We start from the raw sequence: 20,880 nt of genomic DNA on the forward strand, positions 1-20,880 counted from the left end.
GGGTGGCAGGGGTTCTCCCATGGTCCCCTTCCCTCTCCCCCAGCCCCCACTCCCTGGCCCCTAGTATTTACCGATTCAGAGTCAGCTGCAGCTCCCTGCTGCAGCCACCAGGGACTGTCCAAATGATCAAAGCTCTCCAAATCTTTTCTGAAGATTTGGAGAGCTTTGAATTGATTTGGACCTTTAAATTGGTCCCCGATTCGATTTGGATTTGGGGATTCGGCCACCAAATCCGGCTGAATCAAATCACCACCCAAAGCTTTGCACAGCCCTAGTTGGCAGTTTGTGGGTAGCTTTGATTTGTGAGAAACAGCTGAATTATGCAAAGTTAGTTTACCAGGAGAGGTCTAATTGAGTGGAGCAGTCAGATATACCCCATTAATGCAAACTAAGCTACTTTACTCCTAGAGAAATCTTAAACAGCATACAGTGCCCTGTGTTTGCTTTAGGCCATATTCAGATTGCTCATATACATGATGAAAGCCTAGGCAGCTCCTTGATAAGCTTTTAGGAATACCTTCAACTTTATTTTTGCTTTTGTAGTTAAACTTATGATAGCATACCCCAGGACTGAATACAGTGTTTACAGATACATGTCTAAATAATGTACTGAGCCCGTTCTTCAGGGCTAGGGACAGACATTCAAAAAGCCAGAGCCTGAATTGATTCAACCTTTGCAGATTAGTCTAATCTGCCTAGGCTGAACTGGTTTGTAACAGGACAAACTTTCTCTCTGGACTGAGGCAATGCAGGCACATGTGCCTGCATTGCCTCAGTCCAGAGAGGACAAGGAGCAGGGGGGTTGGGGGTGGAGTGGGGCTGAATGAGGAGTGGCGGAGGGGGGCTCAGGGATGGACATGGGGCTCCGTTCTCCTCCCCCCCCCCCCCCCCCCATCATTCTTGACGAGCAATTTGCTAGTAACCTCATAAATTTGTCATCCTTGTGACTGGATTTTTTAAACTGGAGTGATGGCCGGTCACAGAGCAGGGGGGAGGGGGAGGGCACGGTTGTGGTGGCTGCTCCCAGAGCAGGGGAGCCAGGTGGTGGATGGTTGTGGGAGCTGCCACGTGCAAGCTTCCCCCTCCTTTACTCCCCAATGTAGAGTATTTTTAAAAAGTGCCAGATTTTTGAGAATTCCAGATTTTTTATATCCGGATTTATGAGGTTATACTGTGTGTGTGTGTGTGTGTGTGTGTGTGTGTGTGTGTGTAGCACAAGCTTTCATGAGCTGAAGATCACTTTATCAGATGCCATAAAAGGACATGCACAAATCTGTATAAGAAGAGAAACAAATTTAGAATACTAATGGCAACTCAGTCACTTCTGCCCATAATCCCTTCCAACACCTCAAGTACTGGCCCTGGCCTGGGATCATAAATAACGAAGAAAAATATCAAAGCAGACAGACATCTGATAAGTTTAGCAACTTATCCCAAACTTCTGAGAGAGAAACTGGGATGGAAATGGAGACATTCTTGCAAGATTTCTGGGCTTCATAATTCTGGTTTTACAGAAAGAACACAGAGAATCTCTCAGATTATTTCAGTTTATATACATCAAGTCCCTACTGAAACAAGGAAATGAAGTGTATATAAATATAGGAGAATAAAAATGGAAAAGAGTTAACCAGGTGAATATTACTGGCTGACATAGTTCATTAACAACTAGTTAGAGATGCCTGGGTTTTTTAGTCTGTTCTTTTTGGAACTACAAAATTTAGTTCCTTCAGTGTCTCTTATTGTCTTATGCTCTTTGTATCCCTTGTTTTGCCCTTTTTGTTATTAAACATGTTTATTGTGGCTGTGCTCAGGCACCCAAATGAATGGGGCTCTACATGGTTTGTGCACATTGCAGCGGCAGTGGCTTTTGGTGAGAACAGTGCTTAAACTCTGCACATCCACACCTGCAGGCATTTTTCAAATCCAAAAATTTATCACTAACAAAGCTCTAAGCCAGTGGTTTTCAACCTGTGGTCTGCAGACCCCTAGGGGTCATTTCCTGGGACCCCTACAGGTCCACAGACTGTCTAAAGGTGACTATGATCAATCAAAAGTATGTGAATACCCACACTTCCAATTCAAAAGTGTCCACACCTCCATTCAAAATTATTGAAGGGGTCTGAGCCTGCATTTAAAATGTTTTAGGGGGTCCACAAATGAAAAAAAGTTGAAAACCACTGCTCTAAGCTCTTCCCACTGAACCCACGTTTGAGCCCTCAGGTTTTGGTTTTCCTGAGAGCAGCCACTGATAACAAGGCCAGAGTAGCCCCACAGCTGAAATTCGGGATTTAGAGCCCATCAGAAGGTGTTAGTGAATGCAGCCTGGACAGGGCATGTTTGGTCTGATCCTTAGCAGACCCCGCTGCTGCTGCAGTGCAGAAAAGACCATTTTGCTAGGCATTTTACAAACTGGAGTAGAAGACAGCCCCTATCTTAAGGAGTTTACAATCTCCTTAAAGAGTTTACAAGAAGAGTTTTTTTTTCTAAGTTTCTCTGCTATGCTCTTTTATGACATGTTCAAAGGAAAATAGAAGAGACTGCAGTGCTCACCATTTCTGCTAGTGATAAATACAAGAACATTCCAGCTGTGACTGTAAAAATCCAGTTCTGAACACATGGGTCGGTAGATACAGAAAGGCCAATGTAAAGCCCTAAGAAGGCAGTTAGTGCACTTATAAAATTCATCAGAATTGCAATTTTTGTAGAGAGCCCTGTACTTAACAGCACAGCAAAATCTCCTGCATAGAAAAAATAAGAGGAAGACAATTTATTACACAGCTGATAAAACATTTTCAAAATCATCTGATAGTAAATCACACGATAATTAAGATATACACAAACACAATGTATTGGGTAATAGATTCGGGGCATCTGTGACATTTCTAACTTGGATACATTCAAATCTGAAACCACATGCTTTCCCAGAGTTTCTAAAGCTTTCTTAATTGGGAACTTGCCAGCAGAAACCTTGTGACTATATCTGTAACTTGGCCTTTGAGTCTTTACTTACAGGTGCTGTATGTCAGAAGAAAATGGTGGGTTTGATTTTAATCTTGGGAGGGTAATTTCATTGCTTCCAGTGAAGGTACTCCCAGTTAGCCCTGTGATAAGTTATATCAGAATTACCCATTAAAATGTTCCTTTTCTATTATATACCACTGCATTAAAGTCACGTAGCACAAGTATTTTGGAGGAAAGTTAATTGCATCGTCTTGTCACCCACACCAGTTTGGTTGTAATTAATGTTTTATCATTCTGGTCTATCAGTTAGCAAAAGTGTTTGCAGTCTCTGGAACCAGTACACTGAGAGGTTGCTTCTCCACAGTGCAGAGTTAGAGGGATCTATGTATACGTGTAGGGCTAAAAATAACGAGTAGGAAAAGCAGTGCTAGCAGATCCACCTATATTACTGAAAGCAGTCCTGTGTATCCACAGCATTGCTTATAACTAGCAGCAAGACTAAACCCAATGTAGGGTATGGACTTCTTAGTGCCTTGATTGCATGGTGAGGACCTCATTGAATTCCATGTTTCCTCAGCCATAACCACAGCTCACCACTTTGTTTGCTCCTGGGTGCCTGACAATAAGGAATGAGGTGAGGCTTCTGCTCAATGGAAAAGATTATACCTGTGCCAAATCTAAGTCTCTGTGCTTGAACAATGGACTACACTGAAATAAATACAAGTACTAGTTAAGAGCAACAGCCTATCCCTAATTAGAGAGCTATGCTGCTAGGTGGAGGGAACAGCATGATCAAAATAGACCTTCAAGTGGGATAAAAAAAAGATCTGCAGTGAGAGCTGTATGATCAGTGAGAGCTGTATGAGAGCATATGACAAATTGATGTGGGGTTGGACATACCAGCCCAACCCGGTCTGGCTGATGCATCCTCTTGAGGATATTGTGTTCAGTGGCAGGAAGGCACTAGTGAAAGATTCACTCCTACTACTTATGCAGAAGATGGGGTAAAAGGAGGGCTGTGCCCTCTTCACCTGATCCATCCAGTATACCAAAGGTAGAACAAGGCAGGATCCTATAAAATGGCATGGTTACCCAAGACCATGAAACTGGTTAGGAAAAATGAGCAATGATGTTTGCTTACCCATTTCATGGGGAATTTCATGGCATAAGATAGCAATAGTAGTTGTCACACCCGTTTCTGTTGAGGATGAAAATGCTGCTCCTATTACCAGGCCATCAGCAAAATTGTGAAGGCTGTCACCCACCAAAACCATTATTGCTAACAAACTAATTTCTTTGCCTAGGAAACAAAATCAAAAGTAAAACCAAAAATGTATCACATACTTCTACCTATCTGCAAACCTGTTCTATTCATTGAACCCAAACTTTGTGTTGTGAAAAGCCAAGACAACTAAAAGATGGCTGTTCTTATTGTACTTTTGTTCTTATTGTGCTGGTTTCAAGAATTTAGCATGAAAAAACAGCCAATAATATATTTCAGAACTGCAAATACCAGGCAATAGCCTATTTTTGTCTCTTAAAAAGGTAGACTATTTTGACAAAAAGTTTAGATTTGGTCTGAGCACCATTAGTGATTTACTCCAAGGATTTCTCATTAACTTCACCCTAGGCTGCTCAGGCTCATGTTTGCTTTTCCTCCCATCTCAAACTGTTTTTCCTTAAAAGGAGGAGTTTATCCAACTTGGGTCAGAGAGGTGTACAGCTGTAATGAAGGAAAGAATTTAGCCTCATGTAAATGGTGCTTTAAACACTGAGTAGGACAAAATTAATGTTTTCACAGCCTCATCTTTAGGCAAATATTACATTAGGAGAAAGGATTCAAAAGGCAAAACACCTTAAAACACCATCATTAGTACAGTGTCATAGCGTATTAGTTCTGACCTTTGTTCCAGTCAATTAATGAACACTGTGATCACGCATAGCACTCCTGTCTTTAGCATCAACAATAGAGGTGGTTGTTTTCCTTTTCCCTCGTTTTCCATGACCTTGCTTTAGCACTGAACCTCAGGACTGTGCAAATAGGGAAATATTCAATCTGGATTCAGATTCAGCCAATTCAGAGGACAGTGATTTGATCTGGAGATTCAGATCACTTTGTCCCTAATTGATTTGTCCAAATCGGCTTCGGAAGATTTGGCGCTGATTTGGAGAGATTCAGTATTTCAGCCATAGACTATAATGGGGAATCACTGAAATACCTATAACTTTGTCAGTTTTGGCAGATTTTGATGAAAACAGCAGAGATGGTATCCCCATCTGAGGGCATGAAGCCTGCCAAGCTTCAAGGAGATAGATGCAGGGGTTTCTGGGAAACTGTACCTCAAACTGCTGAAAGCAAAACTCGTGTCACTTGTGTGTGTTAAGGCAGATTTGGATGAAAACAGCAGGGATGGTAACCTGTAACAGGGGGCCTTACCAGTGCAGGTTAGATCTCTGCCTGCCCACCTGTTTCTGGGGCAGCTGCCAGCCCCTCTTTTGCTCAGGCAGAAACAGCTCACAAAAGGGACAGAAAGGCTGCAGACAGAGGCTTATATGCTGTTTCTATATTCCTCCCACAGAGCACTGTGATTGAAAGGGGACTCAGGGATTCTGAATCGATTCAGACTTAGTTTTTTTGGCCTCCCAATTCCATTCGGATTCGGTGATTCTGCTTCCAAATCAGGCCAAATCTTCTGAATCGAATCGGTGACTGAAGCTTTGCACACCCCTACTGAACATTACATTATTTGTGATTCAGCATTGGGAAGACTACTAACCACATGCATAGTGAAATACATTAAGGCTAGGGACCAACATTCAAAAAGCCTGAGCCTGAATTGATTCAACCTTTGCAGGTTAGTCTAATCTGCCTAGGCTGAACTGGTTTGTAACAGGACAAACATTCTCTCTGGACTGAGGCAATGGAGGCATTTCCCTATTCCCTGCTGGCTGCTCAAAGAGCGGGAGTATTGCCAGATCCCAGCCCCCTGCTAGCACCCTAAGCAAGGGGGCAGAGGGGGGAGGGTGTGCAGTGCATTCATCTGTTGATGATACGGAGCTTTTCAATCTCCCTGTCCCTGCTTCTTTATACTGTCTGCAGCAAACTGATCTGATAACAGTGTTTATCACCCCATCAGAAAAACAATAGCCTCTCCCCATTAGTTCAAATGCTTCTTAAACAGCTTACCAGCTAACCTGTAGATTAGCTCCAAAAAGGCCTATGTGGTCACTGTTCTGTCTGGTTGTGCCAGTGAAATTGGAGAAACACACACAGAGACAACTCCCAGCATTAGCTAGATTACCACATGCCTAGGGTCCATGGGGATAGGGTCTGTTCTGTGAGAGATGGGAGGGAGGGGGGTGGGGGATTCCTGCTTGTCCAGCAAGCAGCGAAGGTGGTAGGGCAGGGGGAAGCCAGGCACATCCTGCTGTACCTGCAGTGTCTTCTGGAGCTGCAGCCAGGGAGCAGAGGGGAGGGGCCAGCTCTGCTGTGAAGCAGAGAGCCCCACCCATCCTGGAGAGCATGCCAAGATGTTGAGGGAGTCTGGTTTATCTTAAACCAGCAAGAGGTCTGAGACAGACATTGCATAAACTGGTTTGAGCCAAATCAGTTAAGTCTGATACTGCATTCAACCAGGTTTATCTCGAACTGTTTCCAGCCATTTTCAAACTGGTTTATGTGCACTGAACAGCTGTTCTGTTACAGGTTTAAACTAGTTTCTGATCACTTAAACTGGTTTATGTGTAATGTCTGTCCCTAGCCTAAGTGTTTTAGGATAAATCTTCTGCTCGCTACTTGGACCAGACAGCTGGGTTGCATGAACTCATACACAGGGGAAATACATTTTTCTCCCAGCTATAGATAAGCTGTAGGCTATAGCTATGGGCCATAGAGTTCAATAATTAGGGCAGGTTTATAGCTGGTGCCAAAATCCTGAACCATTTTTGGTCCTGGGACAATTCATTCCATCCACACTCATAACCACATATGCAGCACACATTACATACCTCCCAGAAAGCGTGCCCAATGCCTGTGTATCCTGCATGCATAGTAAAACAGCAGTGGTTCGGTCCCACTGCTAAGGCATACCTGTCTGAGGGTGAAGTTACACTTAGACTACAACAAGGATACTTAAAACATGAGTGTCTGCATGGTAAAGCTCATTAAGTAGTGCTAAATACCCTCTGCATGTCTCAAAGTTACACCATTTCAGGCAAGGGTTAACTCTGGGCTGGGCTACCTAGTTTGGGTTAGGGTAACTCCAGTCTCCTTCACAGAGATAAAATGAGGAATTTGCAGTCCTTCAGTATCCCAGGATGCACTGCCCCACCACCCCATGTAGGGATAGAACCCAGGTTCCCTGTCTCCTGGCCAAACCCCTACTCACCAGCCCTCTAGTGGTAAGTAAGAGCCCTGCAGGCAAGAAACAATATTAACCCTTAACTTGCAACTGTTCACAGCATGTACTAACTTTAACACCACTTAACACTCCATGATTTTAGTATGATCTAAGTGTAACGTGTAACTTCACCCTGACTATACAAGCAGGGTCAGGATTTGTCCCTATAAACCATCAGCTTTTCTAACTACCCTCTACCACCTCATAGATACAACATGACTACCCTGGGTTGTAAGGTTGTATTTCACAGGTGGATATAAGGTGGATATTATTATTACAAGGTTTTATTGCAATACCATTTTTCCAGAGAAGACTGTTTTACAGAGTTGGGGGGGGATGCTTTTCCTACATAAACTGGCTAGAGCCAAAGCCTTCAAACTGTTATTAAAAAAAAAAAAAAACCCCAAAAAACAAAAACAGCATAAAAGCCTAACAACTGTATTCAGAAAATCCTCCCCGGTTGCCTGGGAGCCCTATGGGTTCAGTAATATTGGCAGGCTTGTTAGATTTTCTTGCCAGCTTACAGAGCCAAATGTGGATGTCCCCAGATCACACAGCTTTTTCTAAACACTTTGGGCAGTTTATAATCAATAGTACAGGACAAGAGTTACACAGAAATAATATATTGCTGCACTACAGTAAGTTTGTGATTTGTCATAAGTATTGGCTAGAATGAAACTGTAGCTCACCATAAGATATTTAGTCTGTTTTATTAAATAATAGCTGTGGAAAGAGGAATAGTGTAATTACTGGAACTCCTTCCAACATATTATCATCAATAATATAAAATGGGGGTCAGGGTAACTTTATGGCATGTGAAACATTTTAAAGCTTTTGCAAATGTAGCCTTTGTGAACACACTGGACCAACATCCAAGAAAATCCATGCATAAAAAACCCTGAAGGCTTTTCCTCATTTTTTCTTCATTCCATTTTAAATAACAATAATGTTCTTAACAAACATGTGAATACACTTTACTGCTCTACTCTACAATTTCCTATAGTATCTCTCTGAAAATGAGCATTTTAATTTAAATACTTCATCTCTGAATAACCTGCAATACATTTGTAAATGTTGGTGCATTCTTTGCAATAAACCAGGAAATGGGGCCCATAGCAGATTCTGCTTCTTAATTTTTCTAGCTAGCTTAGGTTGGATTTCTACCACATGATTTCGCATTTACAGGGTTTAATTTGATCTACCTTTGCCCATAAGCATAAAGCTTTTAGTTCAATGTTTTCATGGTTAATACCATATGCTTCATACAAAAACATTTCTGATAAATCTAATGTGAATCAAAAAATGCAAATACAAAATGCTGATATTGTTTGCTGAGATACAGACAGAAGGGATCTTACAGTCAGAAACATAAAAAGGACTTAGCTACCTAAAGGGAGATCTAACTGGAATTTAAGACATGCAAGTGCAAAAGTAAATCCCTCTGCCTCACTCATTGATGACTAGGCTGGAAAATTCCCCAAGCACCTAAAACTCTGATTCTGTGCATGTCCAGAACTGCTTTCATTTTGTCAGGGCTTAGCATCTTGGTGTTTATCTTAGGCCTACTCTGCACACCAACAGGATTTGGCTCCACATAAAATATAGCAGCAGTGGCCACATATGTCCAAGAACTACAGCTAGACAATGCCGCTCCCCTCTCCCCTCAACCACACACCCCTTTTTATACAATAGCTAAGCAGAGGTAGACACCCTGAATTCAATGCCCCCAGCCTCAGGAGATATCCATGTTGCCAAGGACAGGGATGGCCTATCCAGGTGCCACAAGTGGCACAGGCAGCCTCTATGTGCCATGCAGAAGATTGGGAAGGGGACAGGTAGCACAGTGGTAGATAGAGCAGGGAGCAGAAAGCAAAGCAGGAGATAGAATAGGGCAGGGAACAGAAAGCTGAGCAGAAAATTGGTTAAGGGAAAGGGATCAGAGTGGTGCTCAGGGAAGGTGTGGAGCTAATTTGTGGCATACACGTCAAAAGAGTTGACCCCCACTGGATGTAGTATGATCTATGGATGGCCATGTCCAGGGAGCTGAAAGATGTGGACTTTAACCCCTCAGGAGGAGAATGGCCTGTAACCTGGTCTTCCACTCCCTGAGTGAATGCTTCAACCAGAAGCAAAGTATAAAAAAGGGTGGTTTTGGTACCTCTTCCAGCCATTTTTAGAAAGAAATGTGTGATTTCCTCTCTCTGTTTTCTCTTAGGCATCTATTTCCAGGTGTAGTTTCATGGCTGTGAAATGCAAGGAGAGGGAGTTATGTCCCCAGCACTCAGGGTTAGGTATGTAAATCCAGACAGGTGTAATTTAAGACATACCCTGTCTTCTGTGTTTCTTATTAGCTACTGTGGGTGGCATCCTCAGTCTGCTGGCTGTTGCGAATCCCATTCTGAGCTACCTCACTTTTCCCATCCATTGTCCAAGGAGCTCAAGGGCTTCCATCATGTGCCTGAAAGATTACATCAGGAATCCAATGCCTAAATCCCTTGGTTGATTTAGGTCTTAGTAAAAAAAATGCATCAAGTATCAAAATAAAGTCTTTGAAAGTTTGTTATTTCTCAAAATATTCTTAGACAATATTATGCCTAGTTTTCCAATGCAGCAGGAGGACTGAGTTATGACCCAAAAAAATGAAACGGAGTGGGGAATTTTTAATGAAGAGATACTTGGAAAATTATCTCAAATAGAGACGTACTATATTTGGAGCAGATAACCTTGACACTGCCTGGAATATCTTTGATGTTTAGTAGATAGTGATGACTAAACAGCATTGCAAAATCTAGAGATGAAGTAGATAGTAGCAGTGAAACGGGTACTTGATGATGTACTGAAGGAAAGGTCAGAATCAAGCAACCAGAATCCAGTTTTCAAAAAGTAAAATCCATGACAAAATGGAAACGAAGCCTGTAATATCCAAAGAAGAGCACAAAGGAACTAGCAGAGCCTTATGAGACTACCAAAGCATTTTGGGTCAGGTCCTGAAACCTTAGTGTCACTAGACAAAAGGGAAAAGAATATAATAAATACACAGATTTTAGGTAATATAGGGTTCTTTTAGTCTTATCCCTGCTACAATATTAAATGGACTAAAGCCAAGCAGAGACAATGAGAAGGATTTCTTAATTCACTTAATCAGACAATAAGAGAATCGGTTGGTCAAAAAATAGCTTGAATAATATAATGAGCCCAAAGCTCCATATGAAGCATAAATTCCTGCAGGTTTTAATAAAGCTATTTCATTACCATGAAGGAGACAGAAGGAGTAAGGGAGGCATTTTTTTTCAGTGTGGTGAGTCAGGAAATGAAGAGCAATGACAGTAAATTGTAGACAGCTGTGTTAATCTGCAGTCAGGCAGGAGGCAAGATAGAGGTGCACTTTATAGACTAACTAAATCTGAGATGGATAAGCTTTCATCTCATGCTATGAAAGGACACACAGTGACCAGGACTATCAAATTTTGCTCAATGCATGTCCAGTCGTAGTATCTGATGAAGTGAGCTGTGGATCACAAAAATTCATGCATCTCTGATTCAGCCTATAAGATGTGCTTCTGCTTTTGCTTCACAGTAAACAAGTGAGAGTTTCCCTTTAAGTGAAGGGTTTTGGAAAAATAGTTCACAGTGGTGGGTAAACAGACACTGAAGCGAGGACCATCTAAGATTAATGAACTTCACAATTATAGGGCTGGCTAGCTGGAAACATTTCTTAAAACAGAGATTTAATTATGTAGCTAGGCAGCAATGGAAGTGATGATGTAACACAGAACACAGAGCTGAGTCAGTTTCACACTTTCAATCCCATCCTAAATCTTAGGATTTTGTGTTGCCTGTTTAGTCTTTTTACCAATACTAACATTTTCTGCTGGTCGCCTTATTGTCTGTAGGAATTGCAGCAGACTCAGAATCTTCCGGACTTCTCTAATTAAGAGGAGAGACAATGGATTGGTTATAGAGGCTGTTTCAACCTGTTGTTATTAAACAGTAAAAAGTCAAATAGCTTCACTGATTTTTGCAGGAAACATTAGCTGCTGTCATCTACGTCTATGCCATTATCATCACTGGAGTTACTATTTGAACACTGATCGCGTGGCTATTTTTTCCACAAGGAACTCTTAATCTAACTCAGACATAAATAAAACCATTTCAGTACCATTGTGGGCTCTTGAGAAGATCATGTTTCATTGTTGAAATACAAACAACTAGGCCTAAAATTCAGAGCTGAATAGGACTGTGTTACAATTCAGGGAATTTAAACAGTTTTTATTATGAGACAGCGAGCTTTGTTGTATCATAATCCTGGGTAGTGTGAAAGCATTTTTAAGGAAATATAGTAGACTGAAATTCATATGGACTCATGGAGTCCATAATCTTATTGGCCACTTTGAAACTGCACGATCCTGATGGAGATGACAACAAATATTGTTTGGAGATGGCAAACAAATATTAAGGTACTGGACTGCCTGAGTTTTGAAATATTAATATACCTACTTTTGTAACATGCCTTCATCTTAGTTTTAGGAGTAAGTCATAAAAACAGCAGAGGAGCCATCCTCTTTTTGTGTTAACTATTTTTCATGCACGGTGCCTACCAACTGGAACAGAACTGGGCCCCAAATTTCCTTCACTGTGGTGCACCACCTCAACCCCTTAGTCTTTGTCTAAACTGAGGATTGCAACCAGTTGCAGTCATTAGTAGCCGGGCAACAATGTTGGTGAACTGATACCAAATCTACTGTAGATAGGTAGAGGTGGTATTAGCACCACAGGAGTTCACCCTCATTTCAAGCTGTAGTAAATTGTCTGGAGTAACAAATAGCTTTGCCCATGACACTAGAGGTTTGAACTCATGTTTGAACCTGATTTGCCTATCAACTTTTAGAACTGGGGCAAGGCCTTAATCTCACTATGTATTCCCTATTCTGGGAAATGGAGGGCTTTTGGCAAAGAAATAGAGAACCAGCTAGATTTCCAGTCTTAATCTCTGCTTAGTTGGGGAACCAAGGTATTAAAACTACCATAGCTGCCTATACAGAGCTCACAAAGAGGATACTTTGTGCGAGTCAGCACTCACTGCTCCAAAGAACAGAACTGCAATGCATGCCAGCTGCAGTGTGTATTGTGTGGTTCTCTTTTACTACAATTATTGTGGTGGTGAAGTAAAAAAGGGGTTGTGTGCCTCTGAGGCACAGACTAAAAAAATGTCTCTTATTTCTACATTTAAGAAAACAACAACTTTGCTTCCCATGAGTGTAGCCAGTCATATGAATTCCAGCATTTATTCCAAGTTTTCTCATAGTATTTATTCACATGGCATCACTTTGAACTCTGTGTCAAAAATCCAAGACTAATCATTGACCTGAAAGATTTATTAGTTTTTTGTAGTCAACCAATGTTTGTCTAATAATTATGCACATGGTTCTGAAAAACATGGGCAGCTCTCATCCAAACTGACTAAGTCACGTTAGTTCCTATTATCCATGCATAGCTTTAGGACGGTTTTGGTCGTTAACGTAAACAGGAAGTGATCATGCAACTTGAAATTTAGTACGTTCTGTCTTCACTAGTTTGTTTACATGCATTCAGGCAACAACCGTGGTCTGTGTATCAACAGTGGCCCATGGGTCATTTCTTGATAACCAGTTTTCTATAAAAAGTGGTCCATAGAAATATTTGAGATCCACCAATTTAAATAAAACTGCAGTTATACATCCTGAAATTACAGACAATCTGAAGCAGAGACTGCCCTTGGAAAAAAGAAAAAAAGAAAAAAAAGCGCTAAAATGTAGCAACCCATGTAGATGCTTGAGCACTGCTCCATAGATCTAACTGGAATTTCTTAGTGATTAGGCATTTTCAGTTGTCTGGTTTTATGTACATATTCATATGAATGGAAACATGTAGCCTGAGATTTCAGCTGTTAACTAATTATATGCTGTAATCTTTTTGGATATAATCTTTCAATACATACTCTAGCTTAAAGTTTGAAAGGTGTTTTGCCAGGAGCTTCAAGGAAATGGGTATGCTATGTCACAGTAGAGCACCCTCTGGTACAGGTTATTCATTAATAAAATATTTATTTTCCTAGGACAAAAAATTTAAATCAGGACAAAAATCATGCATCTCTTAAATTGCTTTGGGAGAACTTTCTCAACCCAGGACTGTCCTTATTAAACTGGACTGCTTGGCAGTTATATCCTTGCATGGGATTTACTTTTGAAGACAAGGAAAACGGCAATTTTTTTGAAAACATTCAGGGCAAAAGGAATTACATCTTTCCGTTATGTATTTGTAGATGCTCTTTATAAAGATTTATGATTAACATCTGCCTGAAAAGATTTATTATGTACTGAGAAATCTACAGATACTTAACAATACATCCTTTCTCAGGCCACAGAATGAGAAAATTGATAAACTCTGAAAAATATTATTAACTTATGATATTAATTGGGTTTATTCTTTGAGATACAGAGAAAGAAGGAAATCAAGTCAGTAAAGCATTTCATATCAGGAACCTACCAAATGTATGGTTAAAGTAGATTTGTCTCTGCCTGAATGGTCATTTAATTCAGAATCCACTGGGATGTCAGGGGAATGCCCCAAGCGCCCATTAACTAATGAAAGGCTCTGCTGGATGAAGATGCTTTTTAATTAGTTCTGAAGCCAGATGGATACAGGTGCAGTCTTTGTCAGTTTCATGTTCAGATTTAGCGTTTACATGACCTATGAGAGATCTTAGCTTGAAAATAAGAACAGTTGAAAAGACTGCAAGCTGTGCTAAACATTTTCTAATGCCTTTTCAGTTCAGAAAACTGAATCTGATAAAAAGCTAGTGTTTTATAGGGAACTTCAAAACATTTATAGGAAATCATTTTGTTTTAAAAACTAAGGTTTGGGGTTCCCAGCTGAGATTAATAAAGAATATAATGTTTAGTGTTCATTTAAAGACCTGGAGAAAAATAGTCTCCCTCTCTTTGGTTAAGTAAACACAAAGTCATCATGTTTTATTTATAAGTTGAATTACAACTTCATCTTAAAATCTCACATGTAAAATCCTAACGTTACAATTTTCATACTATTCTCATTCCATTTAGGTTACGTGGTGTTCTTGTGTTTCAATCCTGCATTCATTAAAGGTGGTGGTGGGGGTATTTTGGATGCATGAGGAATAGGTTTCTAAGTCAGGCCAGTGGTTAAGCATCCTATGTAAAACAGCAGCAGCAAAAGTAAAGCTGTTTGAAGCAAAGTTAAGATGGCCTCCCATACTGAGAGAATAAATGAAGCATCGTGTTATGTGCTACATTATATCCTTGTGGATAATGACATTTTCAGACACCAGGCATGCTGAGATAAAATAAAAGAATTACTGAATGCATGGTATCCAACTAAGAGACAACACTAAAATAATACTAGATTTGAAGTTCAACATCTATATTCATTTTAAAAATCCATTGGGACAGCAAATTGTTAGCAATTTGGTAAATTTTAATGTGTAATGTTTCACAGTGCCTTTAAAAGCACTTTGTTTACATTTTTCTTTCAGCTCTCCAGACAGAGCCTAAATGAAACAACTTCTGTATAGATGCACACTGCTCCCATGCTAGCTAGGAAAGTCTGCTTATAGAATACAATAATTAAATTAACTAACTCTTTTTAGAGTTAAATATATAAAATCTATGGAACAACGTAAAGTAGAAATTGAAGGCAAGTCGGGTAGGAGTAGTTAGGGAAGCAGCACTTTATAGTTCGTTTTACTTCATTCATGCAGTTTATAATTTCAAAATTAATGATTTAAAAAGAGATAAAAAATAAAGTTCTACCTGGTCACTTGATGATACCAAAAGAAAGAAACATTTTTCTATCAGAAAAAAACCATGAATTCCTCCAATCATTCCTAAGAGTTTCCAAACATATTCTTTCCCATTGTAGATGTGTTCCAAGTCTTGTGTTTCATGTTTATGTAACCCAAGAATCTGGAAAAAACAGTGAAGTAAAAAGAATTAAAAAAAAAAATCATTTGGTTTTTGCTACTTTTAATGACACTTATTTCCCTAAATTTTTTGGTATTCTCCAGTCCTGCCTTCCAGGCCCGTCCAACATAGAGAACTACCTATACCTGACACAGATAGGTGATTATTAGACAACTATCTACCAGCTTGCTCTTGATTATTCCCAATCCAACAACAAGACACAGGGTTAGTGTAATATGTTTGACTCCTTCCTTGGCTTCACACAGGACACACAATCTATAGCTATCTCTACTGGTTTGCAAGATATTTCTCTAAGATTTTTTTTCTTCCATTATATTTTATTAATGAGAACCTTCGTGAAAATAGGACCCACGTTTCTTCTGAGTTAATCATCTGTTGCCTTCTGCTTCTTACTCTTCAACTTTTCTCTGATTTTGCAAAGTGGATAGTGCAATGGGAGGGCTAGATCTATGGCTTTTAAATCACATGGAAAACTTTATTTTATAAAAATAAGAGCACATGAACATTGGCTAGGTTGAAGATACAAGATTTTCTGGATATCATTGTGGAGAAGAATGGAAAGAAGGCAGCATCATAAAGTAAGCATTTCTTTACATATAGGAATCATGCATGTTACCTGTGGAATTAGATGCAGCAGGGCATCTCCAGAAAGGGTCCCAACAGCTAAACCTACAAACAGCTGCAAAATGAGTGTATAGATTTCTTGACACGAGTGGAACAAAATAAGGGTTGTACCAAACATAGATCCGATAGTAATAAGCAAAACTGCAACAGTGCTGTAGCCATACTCTATGGGGAAAAGGAAACAAAAAAAACCAAGGGTACCTTTAATCATTCATTATTTAATTATTTGAAGCACACCAGTAGGAAAAGCTTGAGCAGTACTACATTCTTCTTTTAAATGCATAAGGGAAGGGACAAGACCTACAAAGAATTCATTTTACAATGACTTGAAGGGGAACAACCCCACCCCAAGATACCAGGCCATAAAAGACAGATACGCTCCTACTGTGGAGATGAAATTCAAGATACCTTACTTGTGGGGAGGCAAGATTGTCTCTCTTTTCTGTTTTCACTGACTTTTAATTCACTTGCTCACCATGCCTGGACCTTATAAATATTCACAGCTAATACTACCTTATTAGCTTAACAGAGTGTGTACAATGAACAGACAAAGGCCCAGAGTCTCAAACATATGTAGATGCCTAATACCCAGACACCTAATTCCCATGGGAATGATAAGCATAAATAAGTTTGAGGATCTGGGCCTAAGCTTCTTATTCTAAATTATGTCTGTTTTTTGCTGTGGACAGGCACAGGCTTCCTTTAGGGATTGAGTCAGGGTGTTTTCCTAGTTTAATAGGGTGTTTGGAAGGCTGAAAAAATAATACTTATAGTTTATGAACAGCTTACATCTTTATACTTTACAACAGGAATTTATGAATCTTTACTCCAATTTATGAGGTAGGTGAGAAACAAGCACAACTATGTTAAAGCCAGAATACTCTGAAGTATTTACTAACTTGGGGTTCAGCGGTCTTTTTAAATCAGTGATGATTGTGACAGCTCAGCACCTCTCAAAATGAAGGGGCATTAGGGGCCGACCTTAGGGGTTGAGCCTATTTCACTTTATATGCCTAAAAAGGACTGGTTCAGGGGGAAAACCTCCAGAAGATGCTGATGGCGGTGTCCCTGTCAAGGGGGGCACCAGCCCTACCGAGAGCATCAGTTTTGTCCATCGGGGGAGGGGGGGCACCAGCTCCATTAGGGGGCATGTGCACCCCCGTGTTCCCCCTACCAGTTGCCTATGGACCGTATACAGGTGTGTAAATGCAGACTTTGGCATTGTCATTTAGGCAAGGCTCTGTTTGAGTATTGCCTGTTCAGTTCTACTGAACATGCCCGTTAGAACATGCTTCAGCTAGGCAGCTGCCTGGAAAAGTAGAATGGACAAGTCTTGAAATTTTAGTTGGGCAAAAACTAGGACTACTGAGGAGGCAGCCACCAAACTAGGACACACCAAAGGAGGAGGCATAGCAGAAACCTTCCACCTTTTAGCCCAGTTGCCTAGTCATTAGGGCACTTAATTATTATTAATTACCAAATCGTGGTTGACCCAGGCACAAGGTCCCCCTCACCATAAGGGAGATGGAACTTGTGTCTTCTATTCCTCAGAAAAGGACCACTCTTTACCCTTTTTTTGAAGCTGGCCCATTAGGTAACCAAAATAGGGAGCTTTGTGAAGCTGGGATGGAAAAAACAAAGCAGAGGAAGAATGGCTTGATGAGATGGTTTTTGCTCTAGAAAGAAGAGGGTGGCATGTAGCCTGGTTCTTGGCTCACAACGGGGAAGGAACATTATCCGTTTTATTCAGAATATTACATGGAAGGTGCAGCGGGACAGCACAAAAGGGAGGCTGGAAATGGGTCTGACCTGTGGTGTGGCAGTTAGTGGACTTTGTTGGGAAGCCTGAGATGTAGCCTGTTAGGGATGGGAAGCTGAGGGAGGGGGATTGGAACCCAGTTCTTTTGCTTCCCTGGGCAAGTGCCCCAACCACTAGGCTATTGGACTAAAAGGAACGCATGTATCCTCTCATTCTCTTTTACTTCTGGCCAGTAGCATAACTAGGGAAGGACAAGCAGGACATCAGCCTGAGGTGTCAATTTAAAGGGATGCCAATATGGTTCCCTCCCCTCAGAAGTTTTTGCCACAGCAGGTATAGCTCTGTGCATTCCCTGTCTAGCCCTAGGAGCCAGGCTGGCACGGCCCTCCACCTAACAGTGTATCTGGAGGGGTGAGGGTTGGAATTTAGGTGCATAAAGTAAAATACAGTCTGGGTCCAGGTAACTCAGGTTATACTGCCCAACACTCAAGAATCCTAAATTAGTAGATACTTTTGACAGCTTAGTCCTCAGTGACTTGCCAAAGACCACACAGCAAGTCACCTAAAAACTGGCACTGAAACCCCTAGTCCTAGGCTCAGGTTTCATTTGCCTTACATCAGGACCGTGGCTTTTCTTCTTATTCCTTTTGGAAACATCCCCAGCTTAGGCTCTAAACCTGCAGAGACATTCTGATGGTCATAAAGGCCTTTGTCTTATACCATGGATTATAGATACTGAGCTTTATGTGGGGATTAACCTACACACATGCATTCCTGTTTGGACTCAGAAAAATGGGAGGTTTAAGAGTTAATTTTTAATGACTATTTTGGCTTTTCACTCTCAAAAAATATTTTTCCATATGAGATCATCATTAAGGGAGTGGTTAGGTCACTAGGAACCTGAAACCTTGCTCAATTCCCATTTCTGCTGTAGACTTCTTGCATAACCCTCACTCTTAGCCACTCTTTGCCTTGGTTCCCCATCTGTAAAAGATGGACAGTAGCATTTCCCTACTTGACAGTGGTGTCAACCTTAAAGATTGTGAAGTGCTTGGAAAATATGGTAATAATAAGGACTTGAAGAAAAAGAGACCTCTTTTTAGGGAGTGTCAGCACTTCCTTTTCCTCTTAATTCTAACATGATGTCCACAGACCTCTTTCCATCCCATAATCTACCATATTATTTACTCTACAGTGACCATTCACATTCATGTATACAACAGGGAATTGTGATCCAGTTCATTCCCAGAAGCATCTTAATTAATCTTGCTTAAACAATAGTTTAAATTCAAGGGTCTAAAGGCTCCAGCAGTCCTAGACAGATGATTCGCTGGGAGGATGCTTGGGAATCCTACCACCCATATCAGTGATGTGAAGCTACTAGACACTAATAAAATACTTCACAACAGATGAAAATACTCGGTGGACTGAGTTGTAGCCATACAAGTGTGTCAAACTGACTTCCTTCTCCAGGCCAAGTTAAACAAATCTTGAAGCTCATGTAGTTACTTTGCTGGGCATAGGTACATGCAGCTGAAAACGTGCTTTCCTTTCACATCATTATCCTTTCGCAAGATGATTTACTTTTGCTGTGAAAAATTCACAAAGTGAAAATCTGCAAGATCATATGCAGTAACTTTCTGGAGAACACTTTAACAACAGTAATTCAGCGCATCGTGACACAGCATATCAGGGGATACAGCTCTCAGGCCTGATCCACCACTTTGAGTTACCCTGAACTGAAACCAAAGAAGTTCTATTAGGATAAACCCAGAGAAACACTGTGGCTAAGCAGAACACTGGTCTCAGCTACACAGAGGGCCTGCCGTAGCCCATAGGCATTATATCTCCCACCGCCATCTCTGACCGTCACTGCAGAAGGTACACTTAAATGAGATTCCCCTCAAATATGTAAATTAAGTCTTGCTTGGACTTGGATCCCAACTTTTCTCACTATAATAATGCTATAATAATGCTATGTGGCACAAACACTATGGAATTCTCTCAGGCTCTGACTCTTCTTTTGGTTCAATACTAATGAATGAAATCCCTCTACAAAGCAAGGCCAACAATGGCAAGATAACTCACTTTCCAGGATTGTTGGTGGAGGCTTTGTTTGCTTGGATTCTGTAAGCTGACAAGAGCAACTTAGTAGTTGCTGAATGATTGCTGGACTGATTTGCTTGAAGTGCTCTTCAGAAATGGATAAAGGATTATTTTGTAAAACTATCTTCACAAGCTCTTTGGCAGAGAAGCAAGCCTATACAGAAAAGTATATATGATTACTAAAACAGAGAACCTGAGTTTAATATTTAGGTCAATGGTGAATTCAAAGGACTCTTCAAATCACATACAATCATGGACTTGAAAAGTAAATCCTGAAGAAAAATCTAGTTTTCCATCTGTTCTGTCCTGGTTACATCATTTAAAATGACCATCATTCTGAATCGTTATTAATCCATTTCGGTGGACCTAATCTTCATTTATGAGACAGGATGGCTACCACTGAAGTCATTTTACATCATCTGAGGGTTTAAAATATATGTATAACATATTTCTTAATCAAGACTATTTTTACTACCAAAGAGGAGCTAACATGTGGTTTAAAATTACTTGAGCTACCTTTAAAAGCACAAAAAGTTAGGAGGTTTGCAGGCAGAGCATTTGTGGTGGTACTGCAATTACATCTGTATTTGTGCTGCATATCTATGTCCTTCATAATACAGAGAGCAAATGGAAGTTATAAAGGTTTATTGGGTTGAACCATAATAAGGGTATACTAAGATCCCTATGGTGCTTATTACTTTTAGAGCAGCAATCGTGAGATAATCTAGCTTTGGTATGCAATTGTCTTTTGGAATCCATTTTTAATGTAATTCCTAAAGCACTGTTTCCCAAACTTTTGATACCTGGGGCACACTTTTTTTTTCTGAATTAAAATTGGCAGCACACTTTTTTGAATTTTGTGGCATGCCGTTTGAAAAATCACTGAGTCAGATCTAAATTCAGAAAAGATATGTGGCGGGGGTGGGGGGGGGGAGACGGGGCAGCTTTAAGGCTAAAAGTAGAGAATCACTTATTTAGCTGGTGCCACTGTGACGGCGACGGGCCGCCGTCATGGGTACAGGCGGAGGATAGG

At 40.6% G+C, this 20,880-nt stretch overlaps 1 protein-coding gene across 1 annotated transcript in view; it reads right to left on the reverse strand.

The window, feature by feature from the left end:
- Positions 1 to 20,880, reverse strand: part of SLC39A12 (solute carrier family 39 member 12) — a 41,020-nt gene that overhangs the window by 5,276 nt on the left and 14,864 nt on the right. The window contains exons 5-10 of the mRNA XM_025210098.1: positions 19,830 to 20,001; positions 15,975 to 16,147; positions 15,188 to 15,340; positions 11,225 to 11,288; positions 4,103 to 4,261; positions 2,551 to 2,738 (exon numbers count right to left, since the gene is read on the reverse strand). Of these exons, the coding sequence (XP_025065883.1) occupies positions 2,551 to 2,738; positions 4,103 to 4,261; positions 11,225 to 11,288; positions 15,188 to 15,340; positions 15,975 to 16,147; positions 19,830 to 20,001 (909 nt within the window). The remainder of the gene's footprint in view (positions 1 to 2,550; positions 2,739 to 4,102; positions 4,262 to 11,224; positions 11,289 to 15,187; positions 15,341 to 15,974; positions 16,148 to 19,829; positions 20,002 to 20,880) is intronic.

The sequence above is a fragment of the Alligator sinensis genome, unplaced genomic scaffold (genome assembly GCF_000455745.1).
Source record: "Alligator sinensis unplaced genomic scaffold, ASM45574v1 scaffold234_1, whole genome shotgun sequence".
Lineage (NCBI taxonomy): Eukaryota > Metazoa > Chordata > Crocodylia > Alligatoridae > Alligator > Alligator sinensis.